Here is a 16,323-nt window from a genome sequence, read left to right as displayed (position 1 = left end):
CAGTGATTGATCTTTGATTTCTGACATCTGATTTGTTGTTTGGCCCAGAGTCCTCCCATAGCTTATCTCTGGCTTTCTAGACAAAGGAAGTTCACCTGGGCAGTCTGTCTTCCTGTGCATGAAAGTTAAACAAAGACCTCTAAGCTTCCAGATGGAGAAGTGGGTTGGAGTATGGCGCTGAGAAGTTCTTGCCTTTGAAACCGCACCCCATTGTGGACCCGGGAAGTGAATACATTCCCTCTGTATCCTCTTAAGTGTTTGTTTAACAAATTATAAAACACATTTGGTTAGTCATCCTGCAGATGCTTAGCAAAGTTAGATATGAATCACATGGCCAAGATCGTCAGTACTTTCCCTCTTTATTCTCAATCACTGAAGTTGTTGTAATGCTATCTTACTACAAATTAGAATGACTTTCATTATGTTTTACGCATTTCTTATACTCTACAGTCCTTTAAAGAGAGAGTGAAAACAAAACTCTTTATCAATTATAAAGATCCTTGTATATAAAGATAAACATGTTGGCTAGGTGCTGTGGCTCACGCCTGTAATCCTAGCACTTTGGGAGACCGAGGCAGGCGAATCAAGTAGTCAAGAGATAGAGACCATGCTGGCCAACATGGTGAAACCCCATCTCTAGTAAAAATTAAAAAAATTAGCTGGGTGCAGTGGTATGTGCTTGTAATCCCAGCTACTCAGGAGGCTGAGGCAGGATCATCACTTGAACCTGGGAGGCAGAGGTTGCAGTGAGCTGAGATTGTGCCACTGCTCTCCAGCCTAGTGACAGAGTGAGACTCTGTCTAAAAAAAAACAACAACAACAAAAAACAAACAAACAAACAAACAAAAAAGATATACATGTCCTTTACTGCATTGTTTGGAAAATTAGAAACAATATCAGTGAAAGATTGAATACATTGTGTCATACTCATAAAACATAATAATAGACATCATTTAAAATAAATGAATTAGCTCTTCATGAAAAAACAAGAATGCATTTCTAAAACAATGATAAGCATGAAGAAACCTAGAGGAATGTGCACAGCATTTGCAGTAAACCATCAAACAAAATTTAAAAACACATGAAAGTCATATAATATTTTGCCTACATGCACACATAGAAATGTGAACAAAAACAGGAGCCTATAGGATACACAACAAAATCAAGATGATGCAGTTGGCATGGTGGCTTATGCCTGAAAATCCCAGTATTTTAGGATGCCCAGGTGGGTGGATCCCTTGAGCCCACGTGTTGAAGACCAGCCTGGGCAACATGACAAAACCCCATCTGTACAAAGAAATACAAAACTTAGCTGGGTTTGCTACTCAGGAGGCTCATGCCTTGAGCCCGGGAGTTCAAGGCTGCAGTGAGCCATGAGCATGCCCCTTCACTCCAGTCTGGGAGACAGAGTGAGACCCCGTCTGAAACAAGCAAACAAACAACACACCCCTCAAAAAAAAAACAAAAATAAAAATAAAATAATATCAAGACTATTATTTGAAGAAGGAGATATGGAAATGGAATCTGGCAGGGACAGAGAGGGGGCTTTGATTTCACCTGTAAAATTTTATTTCTCAAAAAATAAAGATCTGAGAAAAACAGCAAACTGTTAACATTTATTAAATGTTAAATATTAAGTCAAGGAGGAGGATACATTATTTCATTATTCTCTAATCTTTTTGTATTTGGACATGTTGATAATAAAAATAGTAAACAGAATGCATTTAATTGCCAAAACATAATTCAAAAGTTTCCACCCATGGATTTTATTACTTCTCCCAGTTAATTTTTGAAAAAGGTAGGGTGGATTTCAAAACATCACATATTACCAGCATATGGTGTTTCTTATAGCTGGCCCTATTTCATGGGTTTGGGTAGTGCTGGCACAGGGACTCTAAGGAATGTATTTTCATTATTCTAGAAAGAGTTTTAATGGTCTATTGTAGATCAGCGTTAATGGGAGTCATGTAGATAAATCCCCAAGCAGGCTTTTCAACAGTTGCATTTTTTGCTGAGCCAAAAATAAAAAAGCCTTCCTCTTGCCCTCCTAGATAATTCTGCTAAGCAAGCATGTTGTATATTTTCAGGTACTTCAATGAAACAATATGGAAGCATTTATTTAGGGTGTTTTGCATTGCAAACTTCAGCAGAATGGCAAGGCAACTAATCACGCCTTTGAATCTCTCTAATGAATAACACTTTGAATATGTTATTGATTGGTGGAACAAACAGCACCATAGCCCATTTTCTCAGTGCTGTGTATTGAGATGCGCCTGGTGTGCTCTGAGTTTGGCAATTCTGTGTTCACTGTATAAATTAACCGGGACAAGGGTCTGTGACTTTAGAATTGCAGTGTGAAGGTTAAATATACCATTGACCATTGACCTTTTTATGTCCAAGGTACAGTGTATTATGTTTAAAATGTTCACCAGATTAATTTTGTCAGACATTGTCTACATTATAACTAGAAAACCATTCTCATTGGCAGAAACAGGAATGTTTGTAATAGATATATTTTAAGTGCCTCAATTGCATTGGCATTTAACATTGCTGAGATTATTAAACATGATATTTATTTATGCATTTATATTACTTATTGACTGCCTGTCATGCACTGTTGGATCTAGGAATAAAGTGACGACCAAGACAATTCTGCTCTCTCCAAATTGTTAATAATTTAATGTGTAATCGAGTCAAGAAAGTAGGTAATTATAAGACAGGAGAATAAGTGCTATGTGTAAATAAAGAGTGTTGAGGGAGCCCACAGCAGGGAAATCCAGCCCAGTCTAGGGTGATAAGAGTATCAAGGAAGGCTTCCTGGTAGAAGTGTGTATGCTGAGACTTCATTTGGATACTGAAGGAAGAATAGTCCAAGCAGAGGAAACAGCACATGGAAAGGCCCAGAGACAAGAGAAAGCATACTTTGGGCCAAATGTTCAGGTCATTTCTTTGATATGAAGAGTCTTCACCACTCTGTGGCTGTATCTCTGAGATTCTCAGCTCAAGTCACCCTGAGAATGGCCACTGAACATTAATCATCGAAAAGTCCTAGGTTTGATCCTCAGCGCAGTGCACAGGCCCCACCAAAGACCAATTAAGTCAGAATCTCTAGGGGCTGGTCCCAGGCATTAGGACTTTTTTTTTTTTTTTTTTTTTTTGAGACAAGGTCTCACTCTGTCACCATCCTGGAGTACAATGGCATGATCTCAGCTCACTGCAACCCTGCAACCTCCGCCTCCCAGATTCAAACAATTCTCCTGCCTCAGCCTCCTGAAAGAAAACTGGAGCCTCGGGCTGGGCTGCGTGAGGGAGGAGGGTTCATCATGCTTAGTGGCCTAAGGAAGACCCCGTCGCCAGTCCCTCCATGCACCACCTCAAAGCCATGCACCATCTCAGTCACAGTCCAGAGCAGTACCAAATCTGCCCAGGACACCTACCTAGACAGTCAGGACCACAAGAGCGAGGTGACTAGCCAGTTGGGCCTGAGCAACTCATTGGACAGCCTGGACAGCAGTACCCAACTGCCCAGTGTGACACGGGGTGGACTTGCCCCAGCCCCTGAGGCCCCAGAGCCACCCCCAAAACATGCAGCTCTGAAAAGTGAACAAGGGACGCTGACCAGCTCTGAGTCCCACCCCGAGACCGCCCCCAAAAGGAAACTGTCATCATTAGGAAAACAAGTAGGGGTTCCTTTTAGGAAAAAAAAAAAATGGCACGATGAACCCTCCTCCCTCCCGCAGCCCAGCCCGAGGCTCCTGAGTAGCTGGGACTACCACACCCAGCTAATTTTTATATTTTTAGTAGAAATGAGTTTCACCATGTTGGCCAGGATGGTCTTGATCTCTTGACCTCATGATCTGTCTACCTTGGCCTCTCAGAATGCCAGATTACAGGCGTGAGACACCACGCCTAGCCAAGACTTTATAAAAGCTCTCCAGATGATGTGAATATGCAGTCAGGTTGAGAAATCACCGATTGACAAGACAAATCCTGACAGATGTGTTGATTGTCAAACATGTAAGGCAAGTCAGAGAGGCAGAAGAGCTGTTCAAAGACTGCCAAAATGATCTGGCAGTGATGAACTGACCTTGGGGATTACAGCTACCAGCCTTCTCATGTATAAAATCATGAAAAGAGTGACTCGTATTCTAGCACTGGTTCTTGACATATTCAGACAGCATTTCACAGGGTTTTTTTTTTTCAATTCATTAATTCATTCTCTCCAAAACACTTATCTAACACTTCCTATATGTCAGTATCCTAGATGCTGTGGATAAGTATATGAGTAAGACATTAACTCTACATTTGGAAAAAAAGCACCCAGTCTAGTGAAAAGTGAGTAACCACAATCCTAATCAGAGATGGCTGTGCATTGCCCAGTTGGGGAATGGGGTCAGTCAAAAGACTAGAGAAGGGCTACATTTTGAAGAATGAATAGGAGTTTGCAAGATGGAGAGTGCAGTTCATCGAGACAGAAAGACTTTGTGCATGCTTGAAAGCTTGAAGGCTGTGAGAAGTGTGGCTTGAAAAAAGTGGGCTGGAAAACTGAGTTGACCACCAAAGATCAAGAGACCATTCTCTCCTATTGCCAACTGGCTACAACTCATGCTCTGACAGTCTTATGTAACTGAAAGCTTTGTGCTCACAAGTATCCATAGGGTTGGAAAGACCACCTCATATCATGGTCATTGGAATACAGCTGATCGCAGAAATCAGGAGCTCAAAGTTCTGAGAGTGGTCCAAAGACAGCTGAGGATATAGTGTTCTGCTGAGGCTTTGAGGACCAGCTGAAGCACGTCTCTAGTACTAAAGGTGTGTGTCACTGGGCAGGCAGTCTCTAAGATGGCCTCCAAAGATCTCTGCCTCTTGGTATTCACTCCCTTATGAAATTCTCTCCCGTTGAATGTGGACTGGACTTATTGACCTTTTACTAAGGATAGAGTAGGATAGAAGTGTCACTTTTGAGATTAGGTTATAAAACCTAATCCTCCACCTTTGGTGTTGTGTGTGTGCGTGTGTGTGTGTGTGTGTGTGTGTGTGTGTGTGTGTCTTTCTCTCTTTCTCTCTCTCTCTCTCTCTCTCTCTCTCCCTCTCTCCCTCTCTCTCTCTCTCTCCCTCTCCCTCCCTCCCTCTCTCTGTCTGTCTCATTGTTCATCCTGGAATAAACCAAATGCCATGTTTTGAAGCAGTACTGTGCAAAGGTCCTTGGGGTAAGGGACCAAAGCCCACCAGCACCCATCCCTCCCCAGTCATTCCTTCAGATGATATGGCATTCCTGGTTGACAACTGGCTGCAACTTACTGGGAGACCTTGAGTTGGAGACATTCAGTTAAACTCTAACCTGGTTCTTGACCGACAAAAACTGAGAGATAATTAATATTCCTTGTTTTAAACAAGAAACATTGTTTCTCTGTCTCTGGATACTTTGTTACACAGACATAAATAGGATATACAGTCACCATTCACTGAGTTTCTATACATCTACATCCTCTGCGAAGACCCCACAGGTTGGCTACAAAGAGTTCTATTGTTCCTGATCATGATTGCCCTGCCTTGAGAAATAAGGTTTATCTCAGGCCTGAAATATATGTAAAAAGAAGAATGAAACACTAAGAGATTCAAAGTCTCTTCTGATGCTACCAGTTTAAAATGCAAGATGTTGAAGATTATAGTTGTTGGCAGTATTAAATGTGTTGTCAAATGGCACTCTTTTTTCATCTGAGAGTGATGCCCCACTTCCTCTCTCTTCCAATCACCCACACAGCACCAGAGTGCATGAAACATTCAAAGCTGATCAGGAACTCAGGATAGCATCTCGGAGTCTTACTACTGATCTTCTGCCAAGCACAAGCCTTTTTCTATTTGGTTCTTTTTTATTTTTATCTATTTTGTCACAATCCTGAAATTTAGGATGATTTAGAATGTGTGTGTTTATTCAGCCTTTCTGATACACCTTTCCTTTTATTTTCATGTGATGTAATTATTTTACCCTTCATTTTTGTTCACACACAAAAGATGTTTTGCATGGTAACCTAATAACCTGCCCAGTCTTACTCTGACATAGAAACTAACTTGAAAAGCCAAAAACTACAGTAAAGATAATTTGATAAATAAAAACGTGCGTTATCTAATATGTTGATTTATTTGTTGACATATTTGGCAAACTTAAGGTTAAAAATACATAATGCTGCAACATATTAGAATCCTTCTAAATGAACAATTTATTCTGTGTCAAGAACCTAACCCATTTCTTCTTAACTTTGTAACACAGGAGAAGAAAACCTCCTGGCAATTTTACGACGAAGGTGGTGGAAGTACATGATTTTGGGACTCATAGACCTGGAAGCAAATTACCTGGTGGTCAAGGCTTACCAGTACACAACTCTGACCAGTATCCAGGTACCAATGGTTCTTCTTCATTTCTCAGCTCCCTCTATCCAGATGTAGTTTACTTTTAGTTTAGTCCTTAAGAATCTGTATGCTAGTCTGTAAATTTCACAACAAGAGGGAAACTGGTTTTATAAAAATTAATTTGAACTTTATTTATATGCCTTACAACTTTTTAAATTTGAGTGTAATTGGACATCTTTTTTCTCTTTGCTTCGAATATATTGCAATTACTATTGACAATGTGGAAAAATAATTTGTGGTTTTGAATGCTGTCAACTAATGTTAGTAGGAGAATTATTAATGAGTATAAAAACAAATCAGTTTTAATCACAACTTATAACTTTTTGGAATGCTAATAGACTTTTATTAAATAATCGAACTGCCTAATAATCTTTTGTTTTAGCTTTTTTTAATGTGTAGAATTAGCAACCTGAAGGGACAGGATTTTTCCCAAAAGCGCAAGGATTACATTCTTAAAATGTGTTATTCATGGAGATAACTACTGTGTTCCTCTCTCCCTTCCTACCCTCTCCCTCTCTTTCTCACACACATGAACACACACACACACACACACACACACACACACACACATACATACACAATTGCAAGTTTACCTTAACTTTTCACAATTTTTGACAGATATATATATATTTCTCATTATATACCGTAAATTCTTAACTATTTTTGTTTCATCCTCACTTCTCTTTATATGGCAATATTGTTAATTTCATGCCATTGCAAAGCTCTAGGATAAAACACAAAACAAAACATCATTCTCACACTGAATTTAGTTCAGCTTTGAGACTCCCTGCCATCTTGTTGATTTGCATACAAACAACAAAAACAAAAATGGAGAAACAAATAAGCAGCAAAGCACTTGAAAAAATTTAGATGAAATAGAGGGGGTGGGAAACTACCTGAGCCCAACTTAGTTTTCCTACCATCTGGTTTTCATATGAACTTCAAAGATAGCTTGAAATGAAAGTAATTATTGGTAGCATTTTTCCAGGACCACTTCCATATGCACTTTGTGTTCCAAGAGATTTTATGGGATGAGATTTCTAGTGAAGGTGCATATTAAACAAAACAGAGAACTGATAAGGAAACCTGAGCCTGGTCCCTTTAATCCTTAGTATCCTGTGACTTTCAGACTGATGTTGGAAGAGAAACAAGGCAATAGCCAGATGCCCCTTGAGACTCCAGAAGGAGGGTATTCTGCCTCTTGGCACTTGCCTTTTTAAAAATTTCCTTGTATGAAATCCTGTCTCTCCCTTTTAGAACTTTCTTTTCTCTAACTTTTAGAGCTCTGCTCTCCCTAGAGTTGGCTTTGCTTTCTTATTTCTACTTGTTCATTTTTCATCCTTTCCAAGATGAAACAGAGACTCTCAAAATGCCCCCATGCACAATATATAACATTTCTATTGGTTGATAAAAAGTATTTGGGGCTACTCACACTCTCTATTCTCTATACATTGTCAATTCTGTTAGGATAATTTTAAGGATCTTGAAAGTAAGGACTATGACTTTTTAAAATTAATGTATAAATCTACCTGGTACAGCATCATGCATAAATTAGCATTTAGACATAAACACACCAAATATAAATATGATTAATCCATCACCTAGGACTCACCCAGTTACATTTTGTTTATTTTGCTTAAGACCTCATGAATTCTAAGAAAACACAGATACACAAGATGGCTGCAAATTCCAGAGGAATAATGCAGTGCATATCTCTCTCTCTTTTTCTGTCTCTCTCACTCTCTCTCCTTTTTTTTTTTTTTTTTTTTTTTTTTTTTTTTGTCTCACTTTGTCACTCAGGCTGGAGTTCAGTGGCAGAAACATGCCTCACTGTTGCCTCAACTTCCTGGGCTCAAGCGATCCTCTGGCCTCAGACTACACAAGTAGCTGGGACTACAGGCATGCACAGCCATGCCTGGCTAATTTTTGTGGTTTTTCTAGAGATAGGATTTCCCCATATTGCCCAGGCTGTTCTCGAACTCCTGGGTTCAAGAGATCCACCCAATTCAGCCTCCTAAAGTGCTGGGATTACAGGTATGAGCCACATGCCCAGCCATATCTCTTCTTTAACAGCAATAGTTATGATGTCCTTGGTATTCACGTCTCCATACAGTAAAGCTTCAAAATGGAAAAACCTTTTAGATATGTCATAGTTGCACCAATAATTTAGTATGCTGTGTACATATGAAATGAGTTTCATAAAATTGGTGAATTTATCACAAGTTTAATTTTGAAAACTTATATATATTTTTATGATAAATACTAATACACTGAAAAATATTATGAGACTAAAAATTATTGGCAGTGTCCTCTTTATGTATATCAACATTAATTATTTGGCGCAATCTGAAGTTGTCACTAGAAAAAAACAATTATTTGTTTCTTTCTTTCCACCTCCCCTTCTCTCTTTCTCATCTTTGATCAGAAATGGTGTAAGAATATTTCCCACTACTGATGTACCATAAACACCTACGTTTCTCTCTCTTAAACACACACACACACACGCGCACACACACATGCACACACACACTTTGCTACTTTTTTTAAATTAACACCCTGCTCAAGATGTTTCTATTACTTGAAATATCCTTTATGCCTCTCCATCCTCTGCCCATTGAAGTCCTATTTATGTCAAGGTCCTCTGCACCTTAGGATGCTTTCAAATTATAAGTAAGGGAAATCAGAAACAGAAACTGTCTTCTGAAATAAGGAAATGTAAGCCAGGCATACAGTTGTGCACCCCTGTGATCCCAACTGCCCAGCTACTGGAGAGGTTGAGGCCGGAGGATTGTTTGAGGCCAGGAATTCAAGGCTATCCTGGGCAATATAGCAAGATCCCATCTCTAAAATAATAATAATAATAATAATTAATAATAATAATAAATAAGGGAATTTATTGATTCCCATAACTGAACATCTAAAGAAAGGATGATCTTCAGGATAGTTGGCCAAATGTCTTACTAATGTCATCAAGAGCTCAGTTTTTGTTTTTTGCATATTTTCCCTCTACTGTTCCTTCTACTAGATTTAACTTAAAACAGCCTTCTCTTATGGTCATAAGATGGTTTTTATCACAAACTGGGGATACATATTCTTCTTCTTTCATGTCCAGTGAGAGACAGCAAAGATTCTTGCCCACAACCATTGAATAAAAGGCTAGTGCTGTATGCCAGTTGGGCCACACTAATGGCCAAGGGGAATGCTATGAATTAGTTGGCTTAGACCTGGAGTATCTGAATCAATAGAAGATGAGATTCTCTCACTAGTTTAGCCAAATGTTTCTCAATAGAAGTACTTCTGGCATTTCGGGTGAACAGTACACACTGATAGACTCAGGGTGGGATTAACACCATCCAGTCACGTATCTGTCACCCATTAAGGGAGAGGTGAGGCAGATGGGTGCAGGAGGAAGAACCACAATGTCTCTACACCTGGCATAGCTCCCACCTCCCATCAACAAACCCCGCAATGAGAACAGGTCTCTCTCTTTCTCAATTCTGTCTCCGGAGGAGCTCTGCTTTTTAGCTCTATTTTGCAGTCTTTTACCTGAGAAGGATGTTTGCATTCCCATCTACTCCACCAAACTGAGCTCTTTAGAGCAAGGAGAATTTCTTGTTCACCTTTGAATCTCTAGTACCTAGTAGAAACCCCAGCACATACTAGATACTCAATAAATGTTTAAAGAAGTTAATTTTATACATTGATTTCTAGTATTTTTGAGCACAGAAACTCCCAGTGGGCCTTTATCTAAATGTAGAGGCCCCTAGAATGTTCATACAGGTGGGGTGGGGAAAGGGAGAGAGGAACATTGGCTTCACACCAAAGCTGGACCCATTAGCCCAGAGTCAAAAATTATTAATGGACCTAAGGGGAAAATGAGAAGGGACTTTCCTGTTTGGAATCATAGTTGGCTTTTCTTTTTTCTGTTGAGCATTGAAACATTACAACAAATTGTTTCTTAAGTTCAGTGATTTAAAAAAAAAATTTTTTTTTCAAGTATGTTTTGCCCGTGAACAGTGACAGTTTATTCTTAATAGCTGGTCTCCTGATCCTCAGGTATTTAATTCAAACCTATGTTCTACACCATCACTATATTCATCCTGCCGTCTCTCTCAAATTAGCCATTTGACACCCTATTTAATGCCGCATTCTATGAAAAAGTTTATTTTAATTCTGTAGTAAAAAAAAAATAACTTCAGTGAAATACTAATTAGTCTTCACTGTAATTTACTGAGCAAGGAACAGGGAAGTAAAAAGTCAAGTTGAATCTAGCAGTTCTAGAACCATTCTGCCACTTATAACAAATACATCTATTAAATATTAAGTGTTCAGAACAGAAGGCATTTGCTCTGGGAGCCATGTCTGTAGTGCTGTTGAGTAACAGTTCTGTTCACACACTGCAGATTGGTGGAACTGACAAGAACCCACAACGATTTTCCCTTGTTTCTATAAATATTAATTGAACATATGATATGTGTTTTACTCATATTAATCAATAAAGAAGACACATTTATGTAGCATCTGAGAAGTGCATTCGTTACCGCAGGTGATTTAAAGAGAAATGAATCAGCCTTGCCCTACAGGAATTTATGAACTTATAAAGGGGATTAGAGGCACAGTTTAATGATAATAACACCAGGTGTGGCAAGAGAGCAGACACCTAAGTGCTATGATTGTCAAAGGAGGCAGAGATGATGGTTGTATGAAAAGGCAAGAAAGTGTCCATTCAGATGGGTCTATGAGATTGGATAAAATGTGGAGAGGATAAAATGTAGGTATAACTCTGCATATGAAACAAACCTCATAACAGAAACCTGAGGACCCAAAACTCAAGGAATATGATTGGAGAACAATTATTTTCATCTGATTTATACAGTCACTCCAAAAGTAATTACTGAATACTTTGTGTTTAAGACACTGTATTTTACTCACAAGTACATGTACAAAAATAAACACTGTACATATTCTCACAAAGCTTCCAGTCAAGTGGAAAAGGCAGATTTTAATCAAATAACCAAATGAATGAAGATATAATCAATAATAAACATTCTGAAGGAAATCACAGTTCTATGGGAACATTTATCAATGCAATATGATCTAAACTGGAAGGTTGGGGAAGATTTTGTTGAAGAATTGATGGTGGAGCAGAATAGATTAGTTGGAAGGGAAAGAGATCCAGACTAAGGAGACAGCATGTTCAAGGCCCTATGGTGGGATAGACCATGGCAAGAATGAGGTTCTGAGCAGGGTCATGTGTCTGGGCAAGGACACCAAAGAGAAGAGTGGCACAAGATGGCGAGACAAAGAGGCAAGGGTCAGCCCCCACAGATCTGGGTAGCCAGATCAAGTGTCTGGGTCTTTAGGCTGAGTGCCACCAGAAGCCACTGCAAGGTAATGTGACAGATATGAGTTTCAAAGACCACTGTGGCTGGTATGTGAACAGATTGAAGCAATAGATACTCAAAAAGGAGTAGAGGACGAGAGAGCCAAGAGTTAAGCTGGGCCATATTGTATGTAGAAGGTCTTCAGTGCCAGGATGACTTAATGTTGTAGGTAAAAGAAAAGCTGAATTTTTCTTAGGAAACAAATAATAAGATGTGACCCAAGCACAAGAGACACTTCATTAATAATTGGCAGAGCACCAAATGCTCTTGTATCTGATTCTCTCAAAAACAGAGATGTAAAGCGAAAAGGCATAAAGAGTTACTCCTTGCTTTATCCTCTTGCCCTTTCAGTTTCTGCACCAAATTTATGGTTAAATGTCACAAACAATTGATACATGAAGCTTGAGAGATAAATATATATATGTGTGTGTGTATGTGTGTGTGTGTATATATATATATACATATATATAATATATAGTTGTAATTTCCTGTGAATCTATAATCACTGTAAAAATATTGTTGCAATTTCCTATGAATCTATAATCACTGTAAAAATATAAGATTCTTTTAACCCTTCAAATAGCTTTCCCCATCGGCCGGGCATGGTGGCTCACGCCTGTAATCCAGCACTTTGGGAGGCCAAGGTGGGCGGATCACCAGATCAGGAGATCAAGACCATCCTGGCTATCATGGTGAAACCCCGTCTCTAAAAAAAATTAAAAAAAAGAACAACAACAAAAAAAACAAATAGTTTTCCCCAATGGTGACATTTTCAATTGCTTTAGAATAATGACAGATCCAGGATATTGAGTGCAGCAGGCCTTTTTCTGTTTCATACACTTTTACCTTCGTGTGTGTGTGTTTGTGTATGTGTGTGTGTGTGTGTGTCTGTGTGTGTGTCTGTGTGTGTGTGTGTGTGTGTGTGTGTGTGTGTGTAGTTCTGTGCACTTTGGTCCCATGTATAGGTTCATGTAACCACCATGACAATCAGGTACAGAATTGTCCTATCACCACAAAGGAAATCCCTTGGAGCTACTCCAGTGAAGCCCATCACCCTCATCTCTGTTGCTGGCAACCACTAATCTCTTCTTCATCTATACAATGCTGTCAGCTAGAGAATGCTTTATAAAAATTGAATTATACAGTATTTAACCTTTTGAGATTGGCTTTTTTCACTAAGCATAATGTCCTTAAGTTCTTCTAAATTGTTGCATGTATCAATAGTGTGTTTTTTTATTGTTCAGTAGTATTCCATGGTATGGATAAACCAGAATTTGTTTAACCATTTACCTGTTGAAAGACATTTGTGTTGTTTCCAGCTTTAGGCTTTTATAAATAAAGCTGCTGTGAACATTCATGTGCAGGTTTTTGTTTCAGTAAAGTACTCATTTCTCCGAGATAAATGCACAAAAGTGCAATATCTGAGTCATATGGTAAGTGCATATTTACTTTTAGAAGCTGTCACACTAATTCCCATAGTGGCTGTACCATTTTACATTCCCACCAGCGATGCATGAGAGATTTATTGATTCTCTATCCTCACCAGCATTTGGTGTTACCATCATTTTTTTATTTTAGGCAGTCTAAAAGGCATGTAGTAATATTTCATTGTGGTTTTAATTTGTATTTACGGAGTGGCTAGTAATGTTGCATATCTTTTGAGAAAAGTATTTTTAACCTTTGCTTTATAAACTGAAGCTTAAAACAGTTAATGGCAAAAATGATAACATTTATGTAGTAAAAAGATGATGAAAGAAAGATATTGAAGGGAAGAAAACTAGGTGTTTTCCTTATTAGAAAGTGAAAAGAGAGATGGTAGCTTTATCATGTTGGCCTTAAAAGGATTTTATTCTAAAGACACATTTGTAGGCTTGTGTATCTTGACTTGTGGAGAATGAATAGATTGTGCCTGTGACTTTGAGAGAGATTAGCAATGACATTTGGATACATTTTCAAAGCTATGCTATTTTTATAACTGTGCTATATGAACCATTACAGTAGAAATACTAGCTTTATGACTTCTTATCCAAAGATTATTCATCTTTGTTCAGGCATATAGTACTAAAATGCAAACAGATTAAACTGGTGTTTCTGTGAAATAAGAAGAAAGTGTATCTCTTCAAACATGATAGTTTGGTAATTAAAATTAACTCACATCGGGAACAATTTCCCATACCCTTGCTAACCATGCTGAGAGGTCTGAGCCTCTGACAGCCATATCCCCTCCTTCACACAGTGCATATTTCACAGCTCTTCAATGCTTTAAGCAGTTTCCATCAGGAGTGAAGGACAAGAAGATAATCCCTCCAACACTGATTATTTTCTTTTCTTCACCACTCCTCTGACTTGGGCATGTTAGTAGAGATTAATACAAAACAAATGCCAGCCTCCCTAATGTGCAGTGTGATATCCAACCTTGAGACTAATTCCGCAAGGCATATAAAACATATACATGCAATAGTTAGTCTCATTACTTTCTCAGGCCTTCCTGGGTTCCCTCTTTCTGAATTTCCGTAGGCTAAGTTGTATCAAATACAGAGAAAGGCCAACTTGTTTGTACTTTTTCATATGTCTAGAGTCTCAAGTTTAAGTCATATGAATAGATTTATCATACATATTATTTTATTGACTAAGAAATGACCTACACCAGGCATGGTGGCTATGCTCATAATTCTAGCACTTTGGGAAGCTAAGGTAGGAGGATTGCTTGAGCCCAGGAGTTTGGGACAAGCCTGGGCAACATAGGAGGACCCCAATACTATAAAAAAAAACTACATTTACCTTGGCTAAATGCTTGGGATACAATTCCTGATAAAACCTGAGCCCTGCTATGAGGCAGCAGACAGCTACATTAACACTTAGAATACAACACAGTAAGTGTGATGATAAAAGTCTACAATCAGCTCCATGGAGACACAAGAGAAACACCTCCCACCCTCAGGTTTCACATTAAGTGTGGTCTCATAGTCAAGAAGTATGACAGATGAGAGAAAGTCACTAAGCAGACTTCTAAAATATGTAGCCAACTTAAACGTTGACCTCCATGGATGAGCCAGAGAGAAAGCTTTCCTGTTTACATTAGAAATTGATTGCAGGAGCTAGGGTTTATGACTGTGAGCTCAGCTCTTAAGGCAATATTTTCTTCTTTATCCTTGCTGTTTTTACCTGTCCCTGACGTAGGACCGTAGAAGTTTAATGACTATTCAAAAGATATTCTTAAAGTACATTAAAAGGCAAAGCTTTTAAAACAAGACAAAGTTCTTGCCCCCAAAGGAACATGGTATTCCAAGTCTCTTTCAGATTTCTTAGATACAGACTTCCTATTACTATGATTATGAAAATAACTTAAATATGTAGCAGTTCAAATCTAATTATTAGTTGGGTGCTACACAGGTTTTCTGTCAGCCTTTTGTCCTGATATGGGGCATAAACCTCTGCACATCATCAGAAGAACACACTAGGACTACTGTCAATCTCTCTTTAGTTCCACTATTATGCCCATTTCTACACCATCTTTAAATGCATTCCCCATGATTGCCTTCCACAGAAGGTGATGTAGGACAGGCAAGCCCCAAAGTAGAGCTTAGCCCAGAGGGTTCTTGCTTTGCCCAGTAAAGAATTAAAGGGCAAGCCAGAGATAGAAGGAAATGGCTTTACTGAAGCAGCAGTGTTACAGCTCCGGCAGTGTTACAGCTCCATGACTGCTCTGTAACGGCTCCTATAGAGTAGGGCTACCCCATAGGCAGAGATCAGAAGCTTAGGGCAGCTTTGCAGTCATATTGATACTCATTTGAAATTACATGCAGATTAAGGGGTGATTTATGCAGAAATTTCTAGGAAAGGGGTAGTAACTTTGGCAAAGTTATCGGGAAGCAAGAGATGTATCTCTTTCCCTTTCCTTCCACTGCATTCTGTAACAGCCGTGTTCGCAAGAGTGGAAAACATGTATTTGATCCTGTCTGAACTCTTTATTCATTTCTTCATCTTCACATTCCTTATGGCAACTGTCACTTTCTACTTTATATAATTGTTTATTTATATATTTCTCTTTCAAGCTTGTAAAAATCCTTGAAGGCGGGACCTGTGTACTTGGCACTTAAGAAGCACTCAGCCAGTTCCTAATGTTTGAATAAATGTGGAAACAATTCATCTTTGTTTCCTTCACAGTATCATGTACATGATAGATGCTCAAAATATATCAAACGTTTGAATAAGTAAGTCAATCAATGAAAGGATGAATTTCTAAAGGCCAGTTATTGGGCAAGGCAACCCAAGTGACCTCTAGTAATCTTATCACCAGTAAGTGCATTTACTCATACAGGACTAAACACCTTTTCAGTATTCTGCTGTGCTCTGGAAATGTAAAGATGTCTAAAAAAAGATCCCCTCTCTGAAGAAGCCTTAAGTACTATAAGCATAGAATGGATGCACATTCATTCGTGCTACACTTAGATATCCAAAGAAATTGTACCATCTTTATATTCTCTAATTGATCTAATTTTTATAGTGAACCTTCCTCCAAACACTC

At 38.7% G+C, this 16,323-nt stretch overlaps 1 protein-coding gene across 1 annotated transcript in view; it reads left to right on the top strand.

Moving 5' to 3' along the window:
• The window catches only part of SLC35F1 (solute carrier family 35 member F1), a 419,806-nt gene that overhangs the window by 325,407 nt on the left and 78,076 nt on the right, over window positions 1–16,323 (top strand). The window contains exon 3 of the mRNA XM_010349302.3: window positions 6,272–6,399. Within this exon, the coding sequence (XP_010347604.2) occupies window positions 6,272–6,399 (128 nt within the window). The remainder of the gene's footprint in view (window positions 1–6,271; window positions 6,400–16,323) is intronic.

This window comes from Saimiri boliviensis, chromosome 4 (genome assembly GCF_048565385.1).
Source record: "Saimiri boliviensis isolate mSaiBol1 chromosome 4, mSaiBol1.pri, whole genome shotgun sequence".
Taxonomy (NCBI): Eukaryota; Metazoa; Chordata; class Mammalia; order Primates; family Cebidae; genus Saimiri; species Saimiri boliviensis.
Note: the sequence above shows the minus strand (reverse complement) of the source record. Positions and strands in the feature narration are given on the sequence as shown.